This window comes from Scyliorhinus torazame, chromosome 19 (genome assembly GCF_047496885.1).
Source record: "Scyliorhinus torazame isolate Kashiwa2021f chromosome 19, sScyTor2.1, whole genome shotgun sequence".
NCBI lineage: Eukaryota > Metazoa > Chordata > Chondrichthyes > Carcharhiniformes > Scyliorhinidae > Scyliorhinus > Scyliorhinus torazame.
In genome coordinates this window covers 104,789,205-104,815,711 of record NC_092725.1, presented here as the reverse complement: position 1 = coordinate 104,815,711, position 26,507 = coordinate 104,789,205, and the positions used below count along the sequence as shown (strand labels likewise).

General features: G+C 45.3%; 1 protein-coding gene across 1 annotated transcript in view; it reads right to left on the bottom strand.

Annotated features, from left to right (window-relative positions):
- Positions 1 to 22,347, bottom strand: part of LOC140396399 (thioredoxin reductase 1, cytoplasmic-like) — a 52,222-nt gene extending 29,875 nt beyond the window's left edge. Inside the window, exons 1-3 of the mRNA XM_072484988.1 lie at positions 22,042 to 22,347; positions 10,092 to 10,214; positions 5,368 to 5,440 (exon numbers count right to left, since the gene is read on the bottom strand). Of these exons, the coding sequence (XP_072341089.1) occupies positions 5,368 to 5,440; positions 10,092 to 10,178 (160 nt within the window). The 5' untranslated portion in view covers positions 10,179 to 10,214; positions 22,042 to 22,347. The remainder of the gene's footprint in view (positions 1 to 5,367; positions 5,441 to 10,091; positions 10,215 to 22,041) is intronic.
- Positions 22,348 to 26,507: the final 4,160 nt, after the last annotated feature.

Genomic DNA, 26,507 nt, shown 5'->3' with positions numbered 1-26,507 from the left:
CAGGGCTGGACAGGTCGAGGTCCAGGACTGGAAGGAGGCCGGCAGCAGCCAAGGTGCTTAAAGATTTTATGGAGCAGATGGGAGGAGTAGACCCGTGGAGATTTAGCAGACCTGGGAGTAAGGAGTTCTCGTTTTTCTCCTATGTCCACAAAGTCTATTCGCGAATAGACTTTTGTTTTGGGAAGGGCTTTGATCCCGAAGGTGAGGGGAACGGAGTATACGGCTATAGCCATTTCGGATCACGCTCCACATTGGGTGGACTTGGAGATAGGGGAGGAAACAGAAGGGCGCCCACCCTGGAGAATGGACATGGGACTAATGGCAGATGAGGGGGTGTGTCTAAGGGTGAGGGGGTGCATTGAAAAGTACTTGGAACTCAATGATAATGGGGAGGTCCAGGTGGGAGTGGTCTGGGAGGCGCTGAAGGCAGTGGTTAGAGGGGAGCTGATATCAATAAGGGCACATAAAGGAAAGCAGGAGAGTAGGGAACAGGAGCGGTTGCTGCAAGAACGTCTGAGGGTGGACAGGCAATATGCGGAGGCACCGGAGGAGGGACTGTACAGGGAAAGGCAAAGGCTACACGTAGAATTTGACTTGCTGACAACGGGTACTGCAGAGGCACAGTGGAGGAAGGCACAGGGTGTACAGTACGAATATGGGGAGAAGGCAAGCAGGTTGCTGGCCCACCAATTGAGGAAAAGGGGAGCAGCGAGGGAAATAGGGGGAGTGATGGATGAGGAAGGAGAGATGGAGCGGGGAGCGGAGAGTGAATGGAGTGTTCAAGGCATTTTATAAAAAATTATATGAAGCTCAACCCCCGGATGGGAGGGAGAGAATGATGGGCTTTCTGGACAGGCTGGAATTTCCCAAGGTGGAGGAGCAGGAAAGGGTGGGACTGGGAGCACAGATTGAAATAGAGGAAGTAGTGAAAGGAATTAGGAGCATGCAGGCAGGGAAGGCTCCGGGACCAGATGGATTCCCAGTTGAATTTTACAGGAAATATGTGGACTTGCTCGCCCCGCTACTGATGAGGACCTTTAATGAGGCAAAGGAAAGGGGCCAGCTGCCCCCGACTATGTCTGAGGCAACGATATCGCTTCTCTTAAAGAAGGAAAAGGACCCACTACAATGCGGGTCCTATAGACCTATTTCCCTCCTAAATGTAGACGCCAAGATTCTGGCCAAGGTAATGGCAATGAGGATAGAGGATTGTGTCCCGAGGGTGGTCCATGAGGACCAAACTGGGTTTGTGAAGGGGAGACAGCTGAACACGAATATACGGAGGCTGCTAGGGGTAATGATGATGCCCCCACCAGAGGGGGAAGCGGAGATAGTGGTGGCAATGGATGCCGAGAAAGCATTTGATAGAGTGGAGTGGGATTATCTGTGGGAGGTGCTGAGGAGATTTGGTTTTGGAGATGAATATGTTGGATGGGTGCAGCTGTTGTATAGGGCCCCAGTGGCGAGTGTGGTCATGAATGGACGGGGATCTGCATACTTTCAGCTCCATAGAGGGACAAGGCAGGGATGCCCACTGTCCCCATTATTGTTTGCACTGGCAATTGAGCCCCTGGCAATAGCATTGAGGGGTTCCAAGAAGTGGAGGGGAGTACTTAAGAGGAGTAGAAGAATACCGGGTATCTCTGTATGCGGATTATTTGTTGTTATATGTAGCGGACCCGGCGGAGGGGATGCCAGAGATAATGCGGACACTTCGGGAGTTTGGAGAATTCTCAGGATATAAACTGAACATGGGGAAAAGTGAGTTGTTTGTGGTGCATCCAGGGGAGCAGAGCAGAGAAATAGAGGACTTTCCGCTGAGGAAGGTAACAAGGGACTTTCGTTACTTGGGGATCCAGATAGCCAAGAATTGGGGTACATTGCATAGGTTAAATTTAACGCGATTGGTGGAACAAATGGAGGAGGACTTCAAGAGATGGGACATGGTATCCCGGTCACTGGCAGGGAGGGTGCAGGCAGCTAAAATGGTAGTACTCCCAAGATTTCTCTTTGTGTTTCAGTGCCTCCCGGTGGTGATCACGAAGGCTTTTTTCAAAAGGATCGAAAAGAGTATCATGAGTTTTGTGTGGGCCGGGAAGACCCCGAGAGTGAGGAAGGGATTCTTACAGCGTAGTAGGGATAGGGGGGGGGCTGGCACTACCGAGCCTAAGGTGAGTACTACTGGGCCGCTAATATCTCAATGGTGAGTAAGTGGATGGGAGAAGAGGAGGGAGCGGCGTGGAAGAGATTGGAGAGGGCGTCCTGTAGGGGGACTAGCCTACAAGCTATGGTGACGGCCCCATTGCCGTTCTCACCGAAGAAATACACCACAAGTCCGGTGGTGGTGGCGACTTTGAAAATTTGGGGACAGTGGAGACGGCATAGGGGAAAGACGGGAGCCTTGGTGGGGTCCCCGATAAGAAATAACCATAGGTTTGCCCCGGGGAGAATGGATGGGGGAATTTGGAACATGGCAAAGAGCAGGAGTAACGCAACTGAAAGATCTGTTTGTGGATGGGAAGTTCGCAAGTCTGGGAGCGCTGACCGAGAAATATGGGTTGCCCCAAGGGAATGCATTCCGGTATATGCAACTGAGGGCTTTTGCGAGGCAACAGGTGAGGGAATTCCCGCAGCTCCCGACGCATGAGGTGCAGGACAGAGTGATCTCAAAGACATGGGTGGGGGACGGTAAGGTGTCAGATATATATAGGGAAATGAGGGACGAGGGGGAGATTATGGTAGATGAGCTGAAAGGGAAATGGGAAGAAGAGCTGGGGGAGGAGATTGAGGGGGGGCTGTGGGCGGATGCCCTAAGTAGGGTAAACTCATCGTCCTCGTGTGCCAGGCTAAGCCTGATACAATTTAAGGTGTTACACAGGGCACATATGACTGGAGCACGGCTCAGTAAATTTTTTGGGGTAGAGGATAGGTGTGCGAGATGCTCGAGAAGCCCAGCGAATCACACCCACATGTTCTGGTCATGTCCGGCACTACAGGGGTTCTGGGTGGGGGTGACAAAGGTGCTTTCGAAAGTAGTGGCGGTCCAGGTCGAACCAAGCTAGGGGTTGGCTATATTTGGGGTTGCACAAGAGCCGGGAGTGCAGGAGGCGAGAGAGGCCGATGTTTTGGCCTTTGCGTCCCTAGTAGCCCGGCGCAGGATACTGTTGATGTGGAAGGAAGCCAAGCCCCCGGGTGTGGAGACCTGGATAAATGACATGGCAGGGTTTATAAAGCTGGAACGGATTAAGTTCGTCCTAAGGGGATCGGCTCAAGGGTTCACCAGGCAGTGGCAACCGTTCGTCGAATACCTCACAGAAAGATAGAGGGAATGGAAAAGAAGAAGGTAGCAGCAGCAGCCCAGGGGGGGGGGGGGAACCAGAAGGACTCTCAGGGTTGTTAATATATATGTATAATATGTATAGGTCGTTGCTATAAATAATTGTATATTGGACTGTTAATCATATTTTGGGAGAGTGTTTATCTGAGACAAGGCAGTTGCCATTTAGTTTTAGTTTTTGTTATATATTATTTATTCTTTGTTTATAAAACAGGTCATTGTTATTTATACGGTTATATTATTGTGTAAAGGATACACAATGTACTGTGATGGTTGACCAAAAATTTTCAATAAAATATTTTTTTTTAAAAGTGATATTGGCGAGGGCAGCACAGTGGTTAGCATTGTTGCCTCATGGAGCCGAAGTCCCAGGTTCGATCCTGGCTCTGGGTCACTGTCCATGTGGGGTTCGCACATTCTCCCAGTGTTTGCATGGGTTTCGCCCACAACCCAAAGATGTGCAGGGTAGGTGGATTGGCCATGCTAAATTGCCCCTTAATTGGAAAAATGAATTGGGTACTCAATTTATTTTTTTTAAATGGAGATATTGCATGTGCTGTGTGTAGCAGATTTAGAACCCGTGGCTCTAAGACTGGGGTATTTCTTAGTTTCATGTCTGTTATTGCCTCAGATGCAGGGGAGACAGGAAAGTGCAGTTGAGGCTATGATCGAACCAAATGGCAGAATGGGTGCAAGCAGCCAAAAGGTCGACTCCTGTTCACAATTCACGTAATGAGAATGTGTCATAGTAATGTCACTGGACAGGTGGTCCAGATTACCCTGGGGGTCCAGATTACTCTGGGGGCATGGGTTCAAACCCCACTATGGCAGCTTATGGAATTTAAATTCAATTAATAAATCTGGAATATATAACTAGTCTCAGTGGAGACCATGATTGTTTTAATAGCCCATCTAGTGCACAAATGCCCTTTAGTAGAAGGAAGTGTGATTATGTAACTGCCCTTTGGAATGTGCAAACAAGCCACACAGCTCAAGGGCAACCAGGGTAGGCAACGAGTGCTGCTATTGCCAGCAATTGCAACACCTATGAATAACTTCATAGTTTGATTGGTCAAGTATAGCAGTTGGCAAACCAGATACAGAGCTCTTGTCTAATGGTTCAGCAATTTCCTTGCTCAAATCAAAGGAAATCAATTAGTTGAGTATTCTGCAAAATGTTAAAGAAAGCTTACGCAAGGAAAAGATCCACGCCAAGGAAATCCATTAAAATGTTTCTTTGGTGAAAAGGTACAGGAAAATGTGATGATTGCAAGATATTGGAGACATATTTTATGTATTTGTTGAAGTAATGTTTTCAAATCCTGGGACAGGTGAAATTAAGATGTTACAAACCTGAGGTCATCATTATTACAAGCCATGTTTATGTTTAAGGCGGCCTAATTGGATTGTTATTTTTTCTGGGGTGTAGATAATTAGAGACATGTTTTTAAACTCAAGTAGGTCATGGGATGAATGGAATAAAGATGAAGCAATGGGAGGAATCAGGTCTGTAGCAATCAGAATTTGTTAAATTTTTCTGGAAGTGGCGAACTGAACAACACCTTTTGCGGAGCTGTCATTTCAACATTAATCTGACAGACAGTGATTTGCAGGCTCTTTATTGAAAGGAGCTCTCACTCACTCAAGCGGTCTTTGAAAAAAACTCTATCCAGATAACAGCAAGCAATCCAGTGTTTGCTCACTTTGTTTTAAAAAATGTTTTGACCGGTTATGAGTTTTGCTTGATTGGAGGAGATAGAGAAGGTATTAGTTAGGAGTGGGTTAAAAAGGGGTTCATTTTATTGTTAAGCATTGTTAACGGATAATTGTAAACTGTACTTCTGAGATGTTACGGTAGTTTAGTTCTGTGTTTGTTTTAATACACCATATCCCCATTTGTGCGTGGACTCAGTCCTGGAGCGAAGTATCCTTTCCATAAATTTTAAAGTGCTTGTTGTTCCTGTCCGGGATCCTAGCAAATGTTGGGGTCTGGTCCGGTATCGTAATGAAATTATCAAACATTTATTTACCCCACGTAGTCCCGAGGGGTGTGGGTTTAACATAATCCAAGACCAGCACTTTCTTCCCATACTTGGCAGCCTCCTGTGAAAAAAAAGAGCACAATGTGAATGAGATGTAACCATGTACCAAAAGAAAAGTCCACTTTTCAGTGCACGATGAACATAAGCTAGAATAGGTCATTTGGCCCTTCATGCCTGATCCACCATTACTTGGCTGACTGAGATAAACCACTATTGTAATTGCAGCAGCCAATTTCCACACAGGAAGGCCCAAAAGAACTCCTCCGCTGTGGGATCTTGGAGATCCACCCAAGAGACCACTTTTACATAGCACCTCTGACGTGGCAGCCTAGATTTTGAGCTCACCTCCTCGGAATGGGACTTGGAACTCAATCTGATCATTCTCAAGCTACATAAATAAACCAGATTTACATATACGTCTTGGTATTTACTGATGTGAAGAAATGACTTTAATATTTATTTGCTGGCGGCAAAGAGAAAATATGGAATATGTCAATATTTCAGAAACCATTAGGTCAGCAAGAGTTTGAATAAATTGGCAAAAAAGTCAGGGGGAGGACTAGAGGCAATCAAGAGATATTAGAAATGTAGAATCATAGAATTTACAGTGCAGGAGGCCATTCAGCCCATCGAGTCTGCACTGGCCCTTGGAAAGACTGCCCTACTTAAGCCCACACCTCCACCCTATCCCCATAACCCAACCTAACTTTTTTGGCACTAAGTGGCAGTTCAGCATGGCCAATCCACCCCGCACTTCTTTGGACTGTGGGAGGAAACCTGAACACCCAGGAAACCCACGCAGACACAGGGAGAACGTGCAGACTTTGCGCAGTCACCCGAGGTTGGAATTGAATCCGGGTCCCTGGAGCTGTGAGGCAGCAGTGTTAACCACGGTGCCGCCCCCAATTGTCATGATGCGCTATCTGAAAAGATGGAGGAAGCAATTTCAACAGCAAAGTTTTGAAAGGAAATCAGATTTGTTGGGATAATTGGGCAAGAGTGAAACTAATGGGATAGTTCTTTTGAGAGCTATTGTGGGCCGAATGGCCACCGGAATGCTACTAGGCGTAGATTCTTGATCAAGTTCTTTTCTATATAAAGAAAGGTAATCTAAATCAGTACCAATGCATTGGGCACAGGCTCACGGCAATGGAGGATGAATTCAGTGATCCCCACACAGTGAAGTCATCGCATACCAGCAGAGCAAGGGGCTGGCTTCAGAGGAGTCAAAATGCCACCTCATTTCACGATAGTCTTCATCAGGTACTACCTGGTTCGCCATCACAAAGAGGGCATGGAGAAAAGGAACCCACTGGACATCAGCTTTGCTCTGCCAGGTCACAATCTTTCCAGAGTATCAGGTGCTGGCTCCATGCCACATACTGCCATTTTCTTACTTAATTCCCCAGCACAGTCATTGAGTTAGGTGCAGTAATGGACAATACAAAAAGCAGCAGAATCAGGAGAAAATATGAGAAAAGGCTAAAAAGTTTGAGTCACTGCAAAATGCATAGGGAGGGAGACAATATTCAACTGGTGGATGGGAAGCAACAAATTTATACAATGTCTTTACCTCACTCCCAGGAGCATTAACAAAATTTTGCAAGAGGCACAGGAGGAGATATCAGAACAGATGACAAAAAAAAACTTGTTCAATTGAGTTCGGGTTTCAAATTGTGGGGGTCGGTCGTAAAAAGGAAAAAGACGAGAAAGGGAATTCCAGAGCTTAGAGTCCAGGCAATGGAAAGCACAGCCATTGGTGCAGCAATTAAAAATCAGGAGGCTTGAGAATTGGACAAGCATAGAAATCAGAGGGCTATACCAGAATTTAAAAATCAAGGCCGGAAGCAATGTAGGATAAGGGGGTGTGATGGGTAGCCTGGGCTTGGTGCAAGTTACACGAGGGGCAGAGTGCAGGGCTTTGGACGATTTCAGGTTTTTGGGAGGATGGCCAGAGGGCCTTGCGATAGTCAGGTCTAAGAGATGTAACCCGTCACCCATTACTCACTAGCACCCCCCCCACCCCCGACATAACAGGCGCCACAGCAGATACCACCCATTTTATCTTCGACTCACTCGTGGAGGATTCAAGATTCTAAGGAAGGTATACTACTGCCTTGATGCAAAAATGAATGGAGTCATAGTGATTTCATGATACATATGTTTTGGGAATTAAATGAAAGATAAATGGGAAAACCTGGGTTTGAGAAACTGGTAAATGTCACCAAGATAATTATCATTCAAAAGATACTCCATGTTTATTTAAAAGGAGTTTATATTAAAAGATGCAAAAAACAAATATTTTGGTCTTCTCTCAGCTTTGGAGCCATTGGGCGGGATTACCTAAGGCTAAGTGTTGACACAATCAGAAATGCTGTTGCGTTTCTCGACGGCGTCAACATTGCCTCGGGATAGATTTGGAGGAGGTCATAGAGGAGGGGGACTGGTGTGAGGTGCTCCGGAGAGTAAATGCCTCTACCTTATGTGTGAGGTTGGGGCTGATACAGCTGAAGGTGGTATACAGAGCACACCTCACAGGGGCGAGGATGAGCCGATTCTTTGTAGGAGTAGATGTGCGTGAGCAATTCTTGACTCTTGAGAAGGTTAAGTTTGAACTGAGGGGAAGGACGGAGGGGTTCTACAAGTCATGGGCATTATTCATTATGCACATCGGATAACATATGGATAACATCGAACATTAGGGTAGGGGGGGGGGATGGGAGGGGGGTTGTGTGTATTAAGGGTGACTATGGGTAATCCCGGATTCCTTTTTGTCATTTGTTTATGTAAACAAGCGGGCTAATGTTTGGGGGTTGGTGCGAGGATGGGATCGTTGCTGTCATGGGGATTGACATATTTATTGGTGGGTGTATATTTGGGAGAAAAATGTGAAAAAGGAGAATAAAAATATATATATTTTTTAAAAATACATTGCCTCAGGATCAGCAATTCTGGCCCCTCCAGGGGGCAAGCACGGCACTGGAGCGGTGTGATGCTGATCCCGGCATTGACTGGAAGCCGCCGGGTGCGCGCATGTGCAGTGCCACTGGCACCAACGTGCGCATGCGCAGTGGCTCCCTTCTCCGCGCCGGCCCCGACGCAACATGACGTAGGGCGACAGGGGCCGGCGCAGAAGAAAGGAGGCCCCCAGCCCGACCCACTGATCGGTGGGCCCCGATTGCAGGCCAGGCCACATAGGCCGCCCCCAGACACTTCCACGCAGAGATCCCGCCAGCTAAGAGCAGGTTAGAATGGCGCCGGCGGGACTCGGGTCTCTTGTTACAGCCGCTCTGCAGAGAATTGCGTCCCGGCAACAGGACACAATTGGTGGGGATTCTCCGTCCCAGCCCCAGGCTGAGAGAATCCTGCCATTAAGTCTGGTAAAATTGCAGTTGGTTCTATTAGAGATACAATTTATTCATTTATCTCCCTGTGTCTGCATGGGTCTCACCCTCACAACCCAAAAAGATGTGCAGGGTAGGTGAATTTGGTACTAATTTTTTTTTTTTTTTTTTTTTTTTAATATAAAACAAATTAGTCATGTATCTTTCCAGATCAAAGAAAGGTTGGAAAGCAACAGGTAAAAAGGGTCTTAAATATTAACGTACCTTTCAGAGAAAGGGACAGATTTGGGAAGAAAAAGTAGTCTTTCTGGGAAATTCCAGGGTTGCCTCACTGTCACGAGGATGGGCTGCATTGAAGTACCATTGCATTTTAGCTCATCTTTGCATTTTCTCACCAGTCAGGTTTACAGAGCTGTAACACGTTATACATAGGCAGAGTAGAACATCAAGCCAAAATATGGTGTCACCCATGCTAAGGTGCCACAAAGCTGAGGTGCTCAAGGAGAGTTCCTGCTGAATGGTGGTGGAAGGACCCCAAAAAACCCCTATCCAAGAGAATAGCAGGAACACTTAGGAGAATGAAAGGGGATTCTGGAGAACTGCAGCAGACTGTAGTATGGCCCAAGTGAAATGCCAAGATCCTGTAAAATGAGAACTCTTGAGTGTAAATAAGAGTAGAAAGGAAGCGACCTGAGATTTTCAGAATTAAAATACAGGTTTATGAAATAGCATTAAGTTAGTTGTACTCAAGGGCAGCACGGTGGCTCAGTGGTTAGCATTGCTGCCTCACGGCGCCGAGGTCCCAGGTTCGATCCCGGCTCTGGGTCACTGTCCGTGTGGAGTTTGCACATTCTCCCCGTGTTTGCATGGGTTTCGCCCCCACAACCCAAAGATGTGCAGGATGGGTAGATTGATCAGGCTAAATTGCCCCTTAATTGGAAAAAATGAATTGGGTACTCAATTTTTTTTTTTTTTTTTTTAAAGTTAGTAGTGCTCATTTTGTTTTGTTTAATGCGGGTACAGAAAAATAACGTTCAAAATGTGAAATCTTGTGGAACTTTTAAAACAAATTCTCAGCTAGATCTCTCTCGAGATCACACCAAAAGCAAAGAGAATTTTTTTAATTCATCGTTTAGTTGGCCTGAAGTTGCTATACTTTGTTCAAAGATAATGGAGTAATGGCCCACAAATTTCTTCCTTACAATTATTTCTGAGATTTGATTTTTCACAAGCCCAGTGATCCTGTGCATGAAGGAATACAATGCAGAATCATTCACCTCGATTTACTCTCAACAGTCAGACATCTCATTCACAATAGCGATGGACTCAGTGTAGTAATTTCTGTACGGCCACTGCACTAAACTGTACCTTGGAAGCGGCTAGCCCACCAGAGCCTCCTCCAATGACGATCAAATCGTAGTCATAGGGCCCCTGCGATTCACTGGCTTCATTCATTGCCAGCCAATGTTCAAGCTAGTCTTCTTGGTGAACCTACAGGAGGGACAAAATGGAAATGAACACAAAACCCATTCCAACAACACAGGAATCAATTTCTCATTCATTTGCTCTTAAGAAAATGTGGTCTTTGATCATTCGTGCCAATAATAAGCTTGAACAGAACAAGTTCAAAGCTAACCAGGCAGACTAGAGGGTCCCTCCTCCCAGCATGAAGACCTTCCAATTTGTTAAAGATATGCGGAACTAGGCTGCATTTACATTTTGCTGCTTCAAGTGCTCCAGTGTAAAAATCAAAGATTTGCAGCAAATAAAAAGTTAAGAAAAGTGGTTGATAGACAATGCAAAGAAAACGTGAATGAACTGTATGGGGGAGAGGAAGTAGGAAAGAAAGCAGAAAAAAAAAGGGTTGGAGAAGAAATTCAACAAAAACAGTGAGAACTTGTACAGAACTCAAATCAAACATCAACTCTGTTGGTCTATTCTGAACAGGAAGCCATTAAAAAACAAAGGCAGTTGTCAACCTCAGTTACATCTCCTGATCAAGGATCTCATTTCACTATTGAATTACTGCATGAAATCATGACTAACGGTGAGGAATTTTATAGACCCTTATAATGCTGCATTTAAAATAAAATCAAAGCTAGAAAACATGAAAAGCAATATGATCTGAACATTTATTAGTCAAATCCTTCATTCAAAAAATCTAATTTAATTGTCTCTTCAGCGGTATTCTTTCCACTGGTTTTGTCAGTATTTTTCTCCTCTCCCCAAATCCATACTGTCATGTGAGAGTACCTTTAAGAAATGGGTGTTTAAGAAATGTGTGTTTCAGTGATGTCAGAGTGTGGGTGGAGCTGGGCTGTCAGTCAGCTTTTGACTTTTGTTTTAGGTTTTTGCTGCAGGGTGTGTTTTAGTTTTGTTTTCAGTGTTGGAGCTGAAGCCAGACAAAGCAGGTGTACTGCTGTTCACTCTGCCATGAAAATACTATTTTTTGATTATTTGGTGAATTCAGAATTCTAACTGTTCTCAATAGTGAATGTAAACCTGATGTGCTTCTGTTAAAAGGTGTTTCTTTTGTCTTCTGGAAGTTAAGGATTACTTAGTGTTGTATTCTTTGGGGGTTGTATTTCAATTGATAGTTGCCAAGATGTTCACTGTATGTTTTAAAAAAGGTTAACTTCAGTTCATAGAATAAACATTGTTTTGCTTTAAAATTTAAAAAATACTTCTCCATTTCTGCTGTACCACAACTGTAGAGTGGGCCGTGTGCTCCCCATACCACAATCTATTAAAAGTTATGGGTCAGGTGAACTCCATAATACACTTTGGGGTTCTCTAAACCATGGCCCATAACAAATTGGGGGCTCGAGGGGGATAAAAGTATCTGTTGGATTGACTTAGTGAACTTAAAGACAGTGAGGGGTGAGCATATTGTGGTTGCTTTTCAGGTGTGGTATTCTAGTTTAGGTGGGGTGTGTGTTGTGGACAATGGTCCTTTCAGAGGCTCTGAAGTTTTTGGGGGTGGAGACGGTCACACGCAGTACCATACGGACACAGACTAAAAGCAGACTGTTAGAGTTGGCAAAAATATTAAGTTAACATTACCTGACAAGATGCGAAAAGATGACGTAATTATGGCGGTGGCTAAGCATTTAAAGTTGCCTGAGATACAGTTTGACTCATTGGAAATGGCAAAAATTCAGTTACAACTTAAACAAATGGAACATGAGAAAGAATTAAAGCAGCTTGAATACAAAAGAGATAGAGAGAAGAAAGAAGAAAAAAAAAATAGTCCTAGCAGAACAAAAAAAAGAAAGAGAAAGGGAGATACAGATCAGATAAAAAGAGAGAGTTTGAACTTCAGAAAATGGCTATGAAACATGACAGTCAGTTAAAATTGGCAGACGTAAAGGGAAACGTACAGTTGGATGATAGTGAGAAAGAGGGTCATAGTCAAAAGCTTGATGGGGATCTATTTAAATATGTCCAAGCATTGCCACGGTTTGATGAGAAGGAGGTGGAAGTCTTTTTCATTTAATTTGAGAAGGTAGCTAATCAAATGAAACGGCCACAGGATATGTGGGTATTACTGATTCAAACAAAGCTGGTAGGTAGGGCGAGTGAAGTGTTTGCATCATTACCGGAAGAGGTATCTGGGCCGTATGAGGTGGTGAAAAAATCTATCTTAGGTGCATACGAACTAGTGCCTGAAGCCTACAGACAAAAGTTTAGAAATTTAAGGAAAAAGTTTGATCAAACATACATGGAGTTTGAAAGGTTCAGAGGAATTTTGATCGGTGGATAAGGGCTTTGAAAATAGACCAAACGTATGAAGCCCTCAGAGAAATTATACTTTGAGGAGTTTAAAAATTCAATTCCTGATGTAGTGAGAACTCATGTGGAAGAGCAGAGGGTTAAAACTGCAAGATTAGCAGCAGAAATGGCAGATGATTACGAATTCGTTCATAAATCAAAGTTTGGTTTCCAACATCCGTTTCAGCCTGTGAAGGATAGAGACTGGGGACATGAGAAATACTCAAGTGGTAAAGGTAAAGATGATCTGATGGGAGATAATAAAGGAGAGTGTACCTCAGACTAAAAAAAGAAATCCAGGAGGGTAGAAAATGAAAAATGTCAAATGTTTTCACTGCAATAAACTAGGCCATGTAAAGTCAGTGTTGGTGGTTGAAGAAAAGCACTGGGAAGGCTGATGCGGTAAAACAGGACAAGACAGTGGAGTTTGTTAAAGTGGTAAAGGAAAGCCCAAGTGAAGCAAAGGAGGTGCAAAAGATTGTACAGCCTGATCAAGAGGTGATTGATAAGGTGTCAGATCTCTTTAAAGAATTTACTTGTGTGGGTAAAGTTTACTCGGGTGTACCAGGAGCAGTAGGTAAAGAAGTCACAATTTTAAGAGATACGGGAGCTAGTCAATCTTTAATGGTAAGAGATGAGGAGTTATGTAGTTTGGGAAGAATATTGCCAGAAAAAGGTGGTAATATGTGGAATTCAGGGTGAGGAGTAGTGTTCCATTATATAAGATAAGATTGGAAAGTCCCGTGAAGAGTGGTGAAGTGATAATAGGAGTAATAGAGAAACTGTCTTGTCCAGGAATAGTTTATCTTGGGTAATGATATAGCTGGATCGCAGGTGGAGTGATGCCTACTGTAGTTGATAAGCCAGTGGAAAATCAGACAACTGAAATGTTGAAGGATGAATATCCTGGGATTTTTCCGGATTGTGTAGGAACAAGGTCGCAAAGTCACAGGTTAAGACAAGAGGAGAAATCAAAGAGTGAAGATAAAGTTGAAGCGCAATTATCAGAAACGATTTTTGATCAGATGGTAAGAAAATGACAGGTGGAGGATGATGCGGATATTATTCGTTCAGGAAAATTGGCAGAGTTACAACAAAAAGATGTAGAAATAAAACGGATGTATCGGAAAGCATACACGGAAGAGGAATCTGAGTGTATACCAGAGTGTTATTACCGTAAAAGTAATGTCTTGATGAGAAAATGGAGACCTTTACAAATGCAGGCGAATGAAAAGTGGGCAGAAGTTCATCAAGTAGTATTGCCGGTAGGGTACAGAAAGGAGGTGTTGCGAGTTGCACATGAGGTACCAGTGGGAGGTCATTTGGGAATAAGGAAAACTCAAGCTAAAATACAAAAACATTTTTATTGGCCTGGACTACATAAAAATGTAGTTACATTTTGTCAATCATGTCACACATGTCAAGTGATAGGGAAACCTCAAGCAGTGATAAAACCAGCGTCCTTAATACCCATTCCAGCATTTGAGGAATCTTTTACAAGGGTCCTAATTGATTGCGTAGAACCGCTTCCTAAAACGAAAAGTGGGAATCAATGTCTTTTGACTATAATGGATGTGTCTACTAGGTTTCCAGAGGTCATTCCAGTATGTAATATTACAGCTAAAAAGATTGTGGAGGAATTACTTAAATTCTTTACTAGATATCGATTACCCACAGAAATACAATTGGATCAAGGATCGAAGATCAAATTTTATCTCAAGATTATTCAAGGGACTTTTCACAGTAACTTCATTTGAAGTCTACTTGTGACAATGTGATTTTCAAAGAAGTTATGGATAGCTTAGGAATAAAACAATTTAAATCAACTGCATACCATCCAGAATCGCAGGGAGCGTTAGAAAGGTGGCATCACCAAGCTGGGGGCTAGCACTATTTGGAGTAGTGGACGAGCCTGGAGTGCAGGAGTCGAAAGAGGCCGGCATTCTGGCCTTTGCGTCCCTAGTAGCCCAGTGTAGGATTTTGTTAATGTGGAAAGAGGCGAAGCCCCCCAGCGTGGAAGCCTGGATAAATGACATGGCAGGGTTTATCAAGTTGGAGAGGATAAAGTTTGCCTTGAGGGGGTCTGCGCAGGGGTTCTACAGGCGGTGGCAACCGTTCCTAGACTATCTCGTGGAGCGCTAGAGAAGGTCAGACAGCAGCAGCGGCAACCCGGGGGGGGGGGGGGTTTATATGGTTGAAAATTCTGTTAAAAATTCTTAATAAATTTTTTTTATTTTTTTTTAAAGAAAGGTGGCATCAGACATTAAAGACAATGTTGAGGGCTTATTGTCACGATTATCCAGAGGATTGGGATAAAGGAATTCCATTTGTACTGTTTGTAATTAGGGATGCACCTAATGAGTCAACCAAATTCAGTCCTTTTGAACTAATTTTTGGTCATGAGGTAAGAGGACCACTTAAATTGATTAAGGAAAAATTGGTGAGTGAGAAATCGGAAATTACATTATTGGATTACGTGTCAAATTTTAGGGAACGATTAAATAGAGCAGGTGAATTGGCTGGACAACATTTAAAAGTTGCACAAAGATGTGATGAAACAGGTAGCAGACAAAAAATCCAAAGCTCGTAGTTTTGCCAGTGGAGATAAAGTTTTAGTAGTAGGTGAACCTTTAAAAGCAAGGTTTTGTGGACCTTATCAGATTGAAAGGAAATTAAGTGAGGTGAATTATGTGGTAAAGACACCAGATTGAAGGCTCACCGAGTGTGTCATGTGAATATGCTTAAAAGGAAAGGAGAAAAAGGAGGAGGTTTTAATGATTCTAACTCAAAGTGACGAATCAAATCCAGATGACTGAATTTGACATACCTCAAATTAAATTGGAAAACGAGGATGTTCTTAAAAATTGGGATACATTGTTGAGCTACATTCCAGAGGGAAAACGGACTGACCTGAAAGAGTTATTGATATCACATGGGCAAGTTTGTAGAGATAGATTGGGAAGTACTAAAATGGCTATACATGATGTAGATGTGGGAAATTCTGTTCCAATCAAGCAACATCCATGTAGACTTAACCCTTTAAAATTGGCACAGGTTAACAAAGAGATTGAGAGTATGCTTAAAAATGGCATAATTGAAGTGGGTTGCAGCCAATGGAGCTCACCCACGGTGATGGTGCCTAAACCAGATGGTACCCAGCGGTTGTGTGTGGACTATAGAAAGGTTAATGCAGTTACAAGAACAGACTCTTACCCTACCCCATGTTTGGGGAGAATTGCATTGAGAAAGTGGGACAATCGGCTTTTATTTCTAAACTGGAAAAGGTTCCCAGCCACATTTCAACGGTTAACTAACAAAGTCGTTTCAGGATTACCCAATTGTGCGGTACACATCGACGATCTGGTAATTTTCAGCCAGACATGGAAAGAACATTTAAAACATCTAATGGAGTTATTCGATCGACTTCAGGAAGCGGGTTTGGTGGTAAACCTAGCCAAAAGTGAATTTGGAAAAGCCCAAGTCACTTTCCTTGAGGAGTTTCCGATACCCTCAAGACGAAGGGAAATAATGCGATTTCTTGGCATGGGTGGATTTGATCGAACATTTGTGCAAAGGTTTTGTAGTGTGGTTGCTCCACTGATGGACTTGAAGAAGCGTCGAAAATTTCAGTGGACAGCGAGTTTCAACATGCATTTGACTACCTGAAAGCTGTGATAACCAATGCTCGTGTTGGAGAATTACAAGGGACTCTGTGATCAGATTGAACTGAAGTATCTGACTTTAAAGAGACATGCCGAGGCGTAGAGAAATGGACGGATCGTGCAGAGACCTTCTTGTTCAAAGAGACTGTCAATCGAGAAGGATTTCAGTTGGGGGAAGAACAAAAAAATGGACTATATTATCATAACCTGTTTGCGGGTGTTGTTTTTTGAAACAAAAAAGTATATTGACTGTGTGCATTTCTTAAAGGATAGTGAGAAGGTGAAAAATGAAACCATCTTGAAGTTGATGGTTTATTTTATTTTTTTCTTGGGGGTTGTATTTGAATTGATGGTTGCTAAGATATTCAATGTACGTTTTAAAAAGGTTAACTTGAGTTCACAGAATAAACATTGTTTTGCTTTATAAAATACTTTTCCATTTCTGCTGTACCACACCTGTAGAGTGGGCCGTGTGCTCCCCACACCACAATCTATTAAAAGTTGTGGGGCAGGTGAACGCCATGATACACTTTGGGGTTCTCTAAACCCTCGCCCATAACAATACTTGGCTCAAGCCTGTTGACATAAGTTGCTAAATTCCAAAAAACAAGTTTAGCAAGGTAATCAGGATCGCTCACCACCATAACTGCACAGAACAAAGCCACAAAAAAAAAATGTAACTCTGGGTGCAGTGGATAGCACTGGGACTACGGCGCTGAGGACCCGGGTTCAAATCCCAGCCCTGGGTCACTGTCCGTATGGAGTTTGCACATTCTCCCCATGTCTGCGTGGGTTTCACCCCCACAACCCAATGATGTGCAGGTTAGGTGGATTGGCCACACTAAATTGCCCCTTAAATCGGGCAGCACGGTAGCATAGTGATTAGCACAATTGCTTCACAGCTCCAGGGTCCCAGGTTCAATTCCCGGCTTAGGTCACTGTCTGTGCGGAGTCTGCACGTTCTCCCAGTGTGTGCGTGGGTTTCCTCTGGGTGCTCCAGTTTCCTCCCACAGTCCAAAGATGTGCAGGTTAGGTGGATTGGCCATGCTAAATTGCCCTTAGTGTCCAAAACTGCCCTTAGTGTTGGGTGGGGTTACTGGGTTGTGGGGATAGGGTAGAGTTGTGCGGTTGGGTAGGGTGCTCTTTCCAAGAGCCGGTGCAGACTCGATGGGCCGAATGGCCTCCTTCTGCACTGTAAATTCTATGAAATTTGTGGGAACATTTTTCTCAACAGTAGAGATTTGCTGTTGACAGTCTCCTCGTTTAATAATAAGAATCTTTATTGTCACAAGTATGTTTACATTAACACTGCAATGAAGTTACTGTGAAAATCCCCAAGTCGCCACACTGGCGCCTGTTCGGGTACACCGAGGGAGAATTCAGAATGTCAAATTACCTTCGTGGGGGGAAACCCACGCAGACATGGAGAATGTGCAGACTCCGTAAAGACAATGACCCAAGCCGGGAATCGAACCTGGGACCCTGGTGCTGTGAAACAATAGTGCTTGCCACTGTGCTACCGTGACAGTCATGGCATGTTCCAACTGGAGAAACTAATCATGCCTGGGCCAGGGAAGAAAAAAAGTTACGTTGACAAGTTCAATCTGTTCAGAGAGTACAAACCTAGAGCTGACCTCAAAGGTTTTCCTAAATTTGGTTCAGGTGGTGGTGGCTGGGTGAGAAAAGCTCCCATGTGCCCTGCTCTAGCAGGTGATGGTTTCCCAGGCTTTCATCAGGTTACTCTGATCCTGTTCAAGGAAGCAGCTGGATTCTAATGGAAATTTTGCAGCAGCAGGAATTTTATTTGAGGTTATAAGCATCATCGCCTGGGGAGATGCTTCAGCTTGACATTAAACAGTAGTCAAATCACTGTGGAACGCTTTTCATTATTGAAGTTTGAAGATTATTTTGATATTAAAGCTTTAAGTTTAGGGTAAATGAAAGGAGTTATTGGACTGGTTTTACAGCTAACCCACAGCAAGTCTGGATGGTTTAATTGTTAGAGATCAATGGGAGGCTCAGATTGATCGACTGGAAAAAGGTGCAACGTTTCAACACAAGTGTCCCTTTGATGGGCTTAACACTTAAGAAAATGCCAGCCACATAAACGGACCAAGTCTCCCAAAATCCTAGAACAGTGTTGTAGTAGGCGTCAGGTTATAAACAATTTGTGCCGTCAACTGTCCATTTATTTTCAAAATGGAAGGAAGCTGCGAGAGGTTAATTACCTTTAGTAACTGGATTAATGGCCAATATAGTTCTCATTTGTCATGGGAAGAGAGCAGAAGAAGCCATCTTTGAGATCAGATTACAGGTTTCCCTGCCGAAAACATTATCACTGACAAATGTTCCTGTGTGGTCAGCAGACAGAAGCATGGCTTTGTGATCCACCACAGCCAGATGCAGGAGGAAAGCAGTGAAAGAGACATCTCATAATTCCAAGTGACTTGTCCTGACATGGCTGGGGTGGAAAGAATCATTGGAATAGACGTCACTACTGGGAGTGGATTTAAGAGCACCTAGAGATCCAAAACTTTTCAAAAAACGTTGACTACAGACAGACGCAGGCAATTCTGAGGGTATTAACCCCTGCAGCCATAATTTTGAAAGGAAGTCAGTCGGTAAGTTCCCCCCACCCCCGGTCAAGAAAGCAGGATGATAAGATAGGAATCCAGAGAGATGTTGTGGAGATAAAACAAACCAAAACAGAGACAGGGTGCAAAACAATAAACAGGTTTATTAAACCCTGGATAAAAGCAAATTACTGCGGATGTTGGAATCTGAAACCAAGAGAGAAAATGCTGGAAAATCCCAGCAGATCTGGCACCATCTGTAGGGAGAAAAAAGTAGCGTTGAGTCCAGATGACCCTTTGTCAAAGCTTTGTCGGAGCTTTGACAAAGGGTCATCCGGATTCGAAACGTTAGCTCTTTTCTCCCCCTACAGGAGGCCATCGGATTCAAATACACCTGTCAGATTAGCAGCAAAACCAAAAATATTGTCTCCAACAACTGACGGTTACCAGAGAAATAAACGAGCGGGTGACTGGTCGACAGGAGAGATAGCCTAATGGTAGTCAGTGGCAAGTGCTTAAGCAGCACTCTTTCTGCTTCTTTTCACACTTCTCCCGCCTCTCTAGGCAGCTTTATAGTGATCTCACTTCAACAAAAACATCCATTTGTCACACAGTTTCAAATCTTTCCAGTCGTGAACTTATATTAGAACTTCCCATTAATGGTCTGTCTACAGAGATGGTAACAAAATTGCCTCTTCAGGGGTGCAGGAGGGCAGTGTCAAATGTGCAGAATGGGTGACAGCAAGTCAGCATCCCGTTCTTACATCCCTCCCTATGCTCAGCCCATTGAAGTCAGGGTGGGTTGGTGAGAAAGGTGCAAAACGTGCGCTGGTCTGTTATTTGTTTTTCTCCATTAAGACAGCAGGTTTGTAATGCAGAACAAGGCCAACAGCGTAGGTTCAATTCCCGTACCACCTTACCCGAACAGGCGCCAGAATGTGGCGACTAGGGGCTTTTCCCAGTAACTTCATACTTGTGACAATAAAAGATTATTATTATTAAAGTTCTACTTTATGTGCAAGACAAGAACTGGATCTAAATTCATTGGGGGAAATTTTAACCCAGTTCACTGGGATCAGGTGTATACAATTTTACACACTGTCCAATATTACTCGTTGTGAGCAGTGTGTGAAATCCGTATTACATCCAGCTGGAGACAGGTATAAATTGTCCCCATTGAAACAAAGTGCCCGAGTGTGTGGAGGAAGCAGATTAAAGTGTAATTTTCAAAAGGAATTGGATGAGCACCTGAAGGGGTAAAAGAATTGCAGGGTTACAGGGATTGGGAGGGCAAGTGAGACCACCTAAATTGCTCTTGCAGAGAACATGCACAGACAGAATGACTGTAAGAGAGAGGCCATTAAAAAAAATTCTCCTACAGGTTGTGTCGCGGTATCTCCGGTTATTTGCTGTGTGGTCAGGTCTGGTCTTCGGGAGTGAGTTAGTAAGAGCAGAAAGATGGGATTGAGAGAGCTAGTCTATTCTCCCGAAGTAGTTTCTCAAACCCCTCACTCTTATTTGCAGCAAGCAAACCTGACCTCTTTCTTCCTCGCATGCAAGCTGACATTAACCTTTTACTTTACACTAGGAATTGGTTAACTCAGCTGACACCAGACAGCTGGTTCATGATGCAGAGCAATGCCGACAGAGTGGGTTCAATTCCAGTATTGACTGAGGTTACTCATGAATCATAGAACTTCCCATTAATGGTCTGTCTACAGAGATGGTAACAAAATTGCCTCTTCAGGGGTGCAGGAGGGCAGTGTCAAATGTGCAGAATGGGTGACAGCAAGTCAGCATCCCGTTCTTACATCCCTCCCTATGCTCAGCCCATTGAAGTCAGGGTGGGTTGGTGAGAAAGGTGCAAAACGTGTGCTGGTCTGTTATTTGTTTTTCTCCATTAAGACAGCAGGTTTGTAATGCAGAACAAGGCCAACAGCGCAGGTTCAATTCCCGTACCACCTTACCCGAACAGGCGCCAGAAGGAGGCCATTCGGCCCATTGAGTCTGCACCAGCCCTTGGAAAGAGCACCTTACGTAAGCCCACAACTCCACCCTATCCCCATAGCCCAACCTAACCTTTTTGGACACGAAGGGCAATTTATCATGACCAATCCACCCAATCTGCACATCTTTGGACTGTGGAAGGAAACCGGAGCAAACCCACACAGGCACCAGGAGAACGTGCAGACTCCACAGTTAGTGACCCAAGCCAGGAATCGACCCTGGACCGGTGAAGCAACAGTGCTAACCACTGTGCTACCGTGCCGCCACTTCAGTCTTTCCCCCTTGCCCAAGGTGTGGTGCCCCTCCGGGAAATCAACACCAGTCAGCTCTCAAGGAGAGCAGCCTGTGGTCCTCTGGGAACGGTAGTGACATTTACATTTTAATCTCTTTCCCCCTCAAAAAAAAAAGTCATTATCCCCCAACATTTAATGCTCCTACGCCAGCTAGTGAAGCATTTCTTGCTCGAAATCCCCCCATTGCCCTGGAGAAGTGGTGGGGAGCTGCCTTCTTGAACCACTACAGTCTATTCTTTGGGTTGCCCCACTTGTCAAGTGGAGCTGGGGGCTCCAGCCACCCCCAAGTGTCTACTTTGTGAGCACTTCCAGCCTTGCACATCCTCCCTTCAGCTTTGCAGCTAGGTTTTGCTGAGTCATACTCAAAGTGACGATTTCTCGAGTGAGACACCAGCAGCTCTCCTTTTACATTGTGGAATTGCATTGCACAATGAAGCTGCACCAAACAATATCCGCTGTCTGAAACTATTTCTTTATAACCCCAATTCTAATATCAGTTTTATGTTTGCGACGCTGAAAGGTTGGGAGCACGTTTCACAGCAAGTGGGTAGGATTGTCTCTCTTTTTAAAGAGAGATGTTAAAGTAAGAGGTCTGAAGAAAATAAAGCAGCTAAATCCGGAAGATGTACTGGAGCTCATTAATTCCTCTCGAGTCACAGAAACAGCCTGCTCAGGTCAGTGAGGATTGGAGATAAAATGCTCTCTGCCCCTTGTTCTACCCAATGTGGAAGGAGGTTCGCTACCCGCCTTCCCTCTCATACCTTCAGCTCAGACCGTGAGCAGAGATAAACACATTGGGATTCGGAATTCCGCGGGCATTTTCCCCAATCGCCCGCTGTGCCTTTGTTAACATTCTGAAAAAGGCTTGTCCACTCATTTTCCCGGAGAAGGTAATGCAAAAAAAAAAAACCCCACACACACACAGTTTAACAATATTCTAGAGATCAGCACCAAGCAATTCCTGAACACAAAAGCCTGGACTCTTATTTTTTTTTAGAAGAGTGGCTCCTACCTGCTGCTTCCGAGTCAGCACATTTAGCCCAGTCGCCCTCCTTTGTTGGTCTGTTCACTGCTTCCTGAGCCGCTCTTTCCACTGACGAAATACAGAGAGGCGGCAGCAGCCTATACCCTCCTTCAACCTGATGTCGCAACCACGAGGAGGAGCCTCCCGCCCCTCATCATTTACCTTCCACAGATGACTGATCTTATGAGCTCGTTTCTTCCCCTGCTCGGATTGGCTCGGGGCTGGATAAGATTTAACTGTTGAGGTTACTGGCAATTTGTGAAAAAAATGAGGTCAGCAGAATTCCTCACAGAGCCTGGCAAATCGTACCATCTCCGAATTGTAGTCAAAGCCCTCGCTGCGGGTTGCTGCGACACCTTTCACCTCCTCGCCCGGCGTCCCGGACGCGCCTTGGCATGCCGTGTTGCCGTCCGGCGGCGGAGGTCCCTCTGTGAAGGTGTGTCCACCCTCCACCCCCCCTCAATCATGGGGACTTGGGGGCAGGGTGATGCACGCAGGGTGGTTCACGGACTCCCAAGAACCCTGCCATATTTGCGGTCTATGTCTATGAGCCATGTCTATGTTGCGTGATTTAGGCTGCACTCCCTTTTTAGTTTAATGACAACCCTATTATTGAAGTTTTGTTTGCATTTCAGCCCCAAGCTCCTGATCTATGGGCACCCAGTGCGGAAAGGGATAGGGTAGGCGGAGGACCCTCCTCATGGGCAGCACGATAGTGGTTAGCACAGTTGCTTCACAGCTCCAGGGTCCCAGGTTCGATTCCCGGCTGGGTCACTGTCTGTGTGGAGTCTGCACGTTCTCCCCGTGTAGCGTGGGTTTCCTCCGGGTGCTCCGGTTTCCTCCCACAGTCCAAAAATGTGCGGGTTAGGTGGATTGGCCATGCTAAATTGCCCTTAGTGTCCAAAAAATGTTAAGTGGGGGTTACTGGGTTACAGGGATAGGGTAGATACGTGGGCTTCAGTAGGGTGCTCTTTGTAAGGGCCGGTGCAGACTCGATGGGCCGAATGGCCTCCTTCTGCACTGTAAATTCTATGATTCTATGAACCTGCTCCTGGACCTGGCAAAACTGATCAGCTACAGGTCCAGGCAGTGGATCGGACAGCATGCCCCGCTTCCATGGCAATGTTTGCGGCGGGAGTCCCTAAAAAGGGAGCAGGTGGTGTCCACCGGCACCCTCGAGGCCTTCCGTGCCTGGTGGGCACCGGGCAAGGAGGTGAAAGGTGTGTCGCAGCAACCCGCAGCGAGGGCTTTGACCACAATTCGGAGATGGTACGATTCGCCAGGCTATATTGCTTTATCGACATTTTGATTTGACGTTTGACAAGTTTCTGCTGCCCTCTGCTTTGTTTGGCAAAATCCCATTTTCCAGCATTTGGTCCGTAGCCTTGGTGCTGTGGCGTTTCAAGTGCTCGTCTAAATGCTTCTTAAATGATGTACGGGTTCCTGCCTCTACCACTCCTTTCAGGCAGTGAGTTTCAGATTCCCACTACCCTCTGGGTGAAAAAGGTTTTCCTCAAATCCCCTCTAAATCTCCTGCCCCTTGCCATAAATCTATGGCCCTGGTTATTGACCCTTCTACTAAGGGGAAAGGTTTCTTTCCATTTATTCTATCTATATCCCTCATAATTTTGTATACCTCAATGAAGTCTCCTCTCAGCCTTCTCAAGGAAAACAACCTAAACCTAATCAACCCCTCTTCATAGCTGAAATTCTACAGCCCAGGCAGCATCCTGGTGAATCTCCTCTGCATCCTTTCTAATGCAATCACATCCTTCCTATAGTGTGGTGATTGGAACTGCACACAATACTCTAGCTGTGGCCTACGGAGCGTTTTATACAGCTCCATCATGACCTCCCTACTCTTATATTCTATGCCTCAGCTAATAAAGGCATGTATCCCGTATGCCTTCTTAACCATCTTATCTACCTGGCCTGCTGCCTTCAGGGATCTTTGGGCATTCACCCCAAGATCCCTCATGGTCCTCTGTATTTCCTAGTGTCCAACTGTTCATTGTGTATTCCCTTGTCTTAATCCTCGCAAAATGCATCATCTCACATTTTTCAATTTTAAGTTCCATTTGCCACTGTTCTGCCTATTTGACTAGCCCATCTGCTTTGAAATAGTGCTGTGTGTTCTTTTACATCCAACCGAGCAGGCAGATGGGGCCTCAGTTTAAGGCCTGATCTGAAAGACAGCATGTCTGACAGTGCAGCGCTCCCTCAGTATTGCAATGGACTGTTGGTTTTGCTTTTTGTCAGTCAAAGTTTGACGCATTGAGCCCTCAGACCTGTATTGTGGAGTTCCCATGTTCAGCTGGATATTCAGAATTATACGGCACTTCAGTGTGTCACACAATTGAGTTTAGTAGACATGCAGGCTCCATTTCCCAGACAGCTGAATTTTTAATGTAATGAGGGTTAAAAAACCCCACAAAATATGTTCATAAAATGTTACCATGGCAGTGGTTGCCCTCAATTCGAAGGTGGCATCTACTCAGGGCCATGAATTTCTGGCATTGGTCTTCACGTGACTGAACCGGCCGATTCTCGACCCTTTGGGCACATGGAGCAGGGCCTCACATGAGGTAGTGGGATCCAAAGAACAGGATTTGCTTCCTTTCCTTCTCATGGCACTGCTCTGCCTCATCAGTATAGACGTGACTCAAAACGTAAACCAACGACAAGCTGTTGCCATTTTGAGCGAGCTCCTTCCGTTCATTTTTTTAAATAGAATTTACAGTGCAGAAGGAGGCCATTCGGCCCATCATTTCTGCACCGGCTCTTGGAAAGAGTACCCTACTTAAGGCCACACCTACATCCTATCCCGTAACCCAGCAACCCCACCAAACCTTTTTTGGACACTAAAGGGCAATTTAGCGTGGCCAGCCACCTAACCTGCGCATCTTTGGACTGTGGGAGTAAACCGGAGCACCCGGAGGAAATCTACGGGGAGAACAGGCAGACTCCACACACTCCTCCCGTTCATTAATGTCAGTGATGCTGTGCTTCAAAGTGAGCTTCAGAGTCCAAAACTCTGGAATTCCCTCCTCATCCCTTCTGTCTCTCCAGCATGCTCTTTTCCATTAAACTCCAACTTAAAACTTAACTCTTTGACCAAACACCTACCCTTCTTTGGCTGAGTTCTAATTTCCATCTGATTTGGCCCCTCTAAAGTGCCTGGGGGACACTTCCTAATTGCTCGATAAAGTTTTTGTTGTAAAATCTCTGCAGGGCTCGCTAACCCGAGGTTGCTGGTCATAATCACCCCTCTTCTAGCTATGTTCCTCGTTCTCTCTTCTCAGTCCATAACAGCCAGTGGTCGAGTCTTAGGTTTTCTGAAACTATCTCCGCAAACCCAACACCTGCTACCTGCTACATCTACCTACTTTAAAAAGCTTCTTTCAAACTTACCTCTTCTGTTGAAATCTTTGACACCTCCCGCTCTACTTGAGTCTGACTGCAAAGAGAAATGCCTTGGGGGCGATAAATGTTTATTCACCGCCTTCAGCGCACAGAATTATTACTGTTGAAAACTCTATTGCTGCATTCTCGCTTCCTGAGACTAAGTGTTGATGCCGGGACAGGATTCGTGGACTTCCACGACAGCAAAACTGGTGCTATACCTGGACCAATTCAATGACAGTTGAGGGGCTACCACCGGCGCCACATGGAACACAATTGATCCCAATGGGAACAAATGCGGGTTTCAACGGATTCGCGATTGACACTCAGGAGGCTGACAAGCTGCAGCCCATAGACACACTTCACTTCCCACACACACCAGCCCAGCCAACAAGATGCCACTGGTCACTCTGCAGCACGCCCGTCTCACTGATGGGTCAGCCAGGGCCAGAGGGCACATAGTGGGGCGGCCTGGGAGGGGGACCTATATGGCCTGGTGGCACTAAGTTCACAGTGGGCTGTTAGCAGTGTGCATGGCTGCCTTTCTGGCTGCAGCAATGGTGTTCCCTGCCCATCCACCCCGACCCCATAGCCCACCTCCTGGCCACCCCCCAATACTCCCCCAGCTCTGGCAGAAGCCCCCTGATAGCGGCACAACTGTGAGCAAACTATGGCGATGTTGGACACTTTCCGTAACCCCCCCCCCCCCCCTCACCGCCCCCCTCCCCCCTCACTCAGCAGCCATGGCACCTGTTTCATGATTATTAAAAGCACAAGTGAACCTCGCCGTCGGGAATTTGCCCCAGTGGAGGTGGAGAATCGCGGAGGCCCTGGAGAATACTGGGTCGGGCCTGCTAATGATACACCAACGGCGTTTACTGTACGTGCATTCTGAAACGCATTGAGGCCGCTGTCGGGGCACCGGAGTATTGCAATTTGGCACAAAGCCGGCACTGGCCACGATTTTGCCGTCAAACCCGATTCTCCGCCCAATCGCATTACGCAATTCCAGCATCGGCTGACAGAGAATCCCATCCTTGGTATTAGTACTA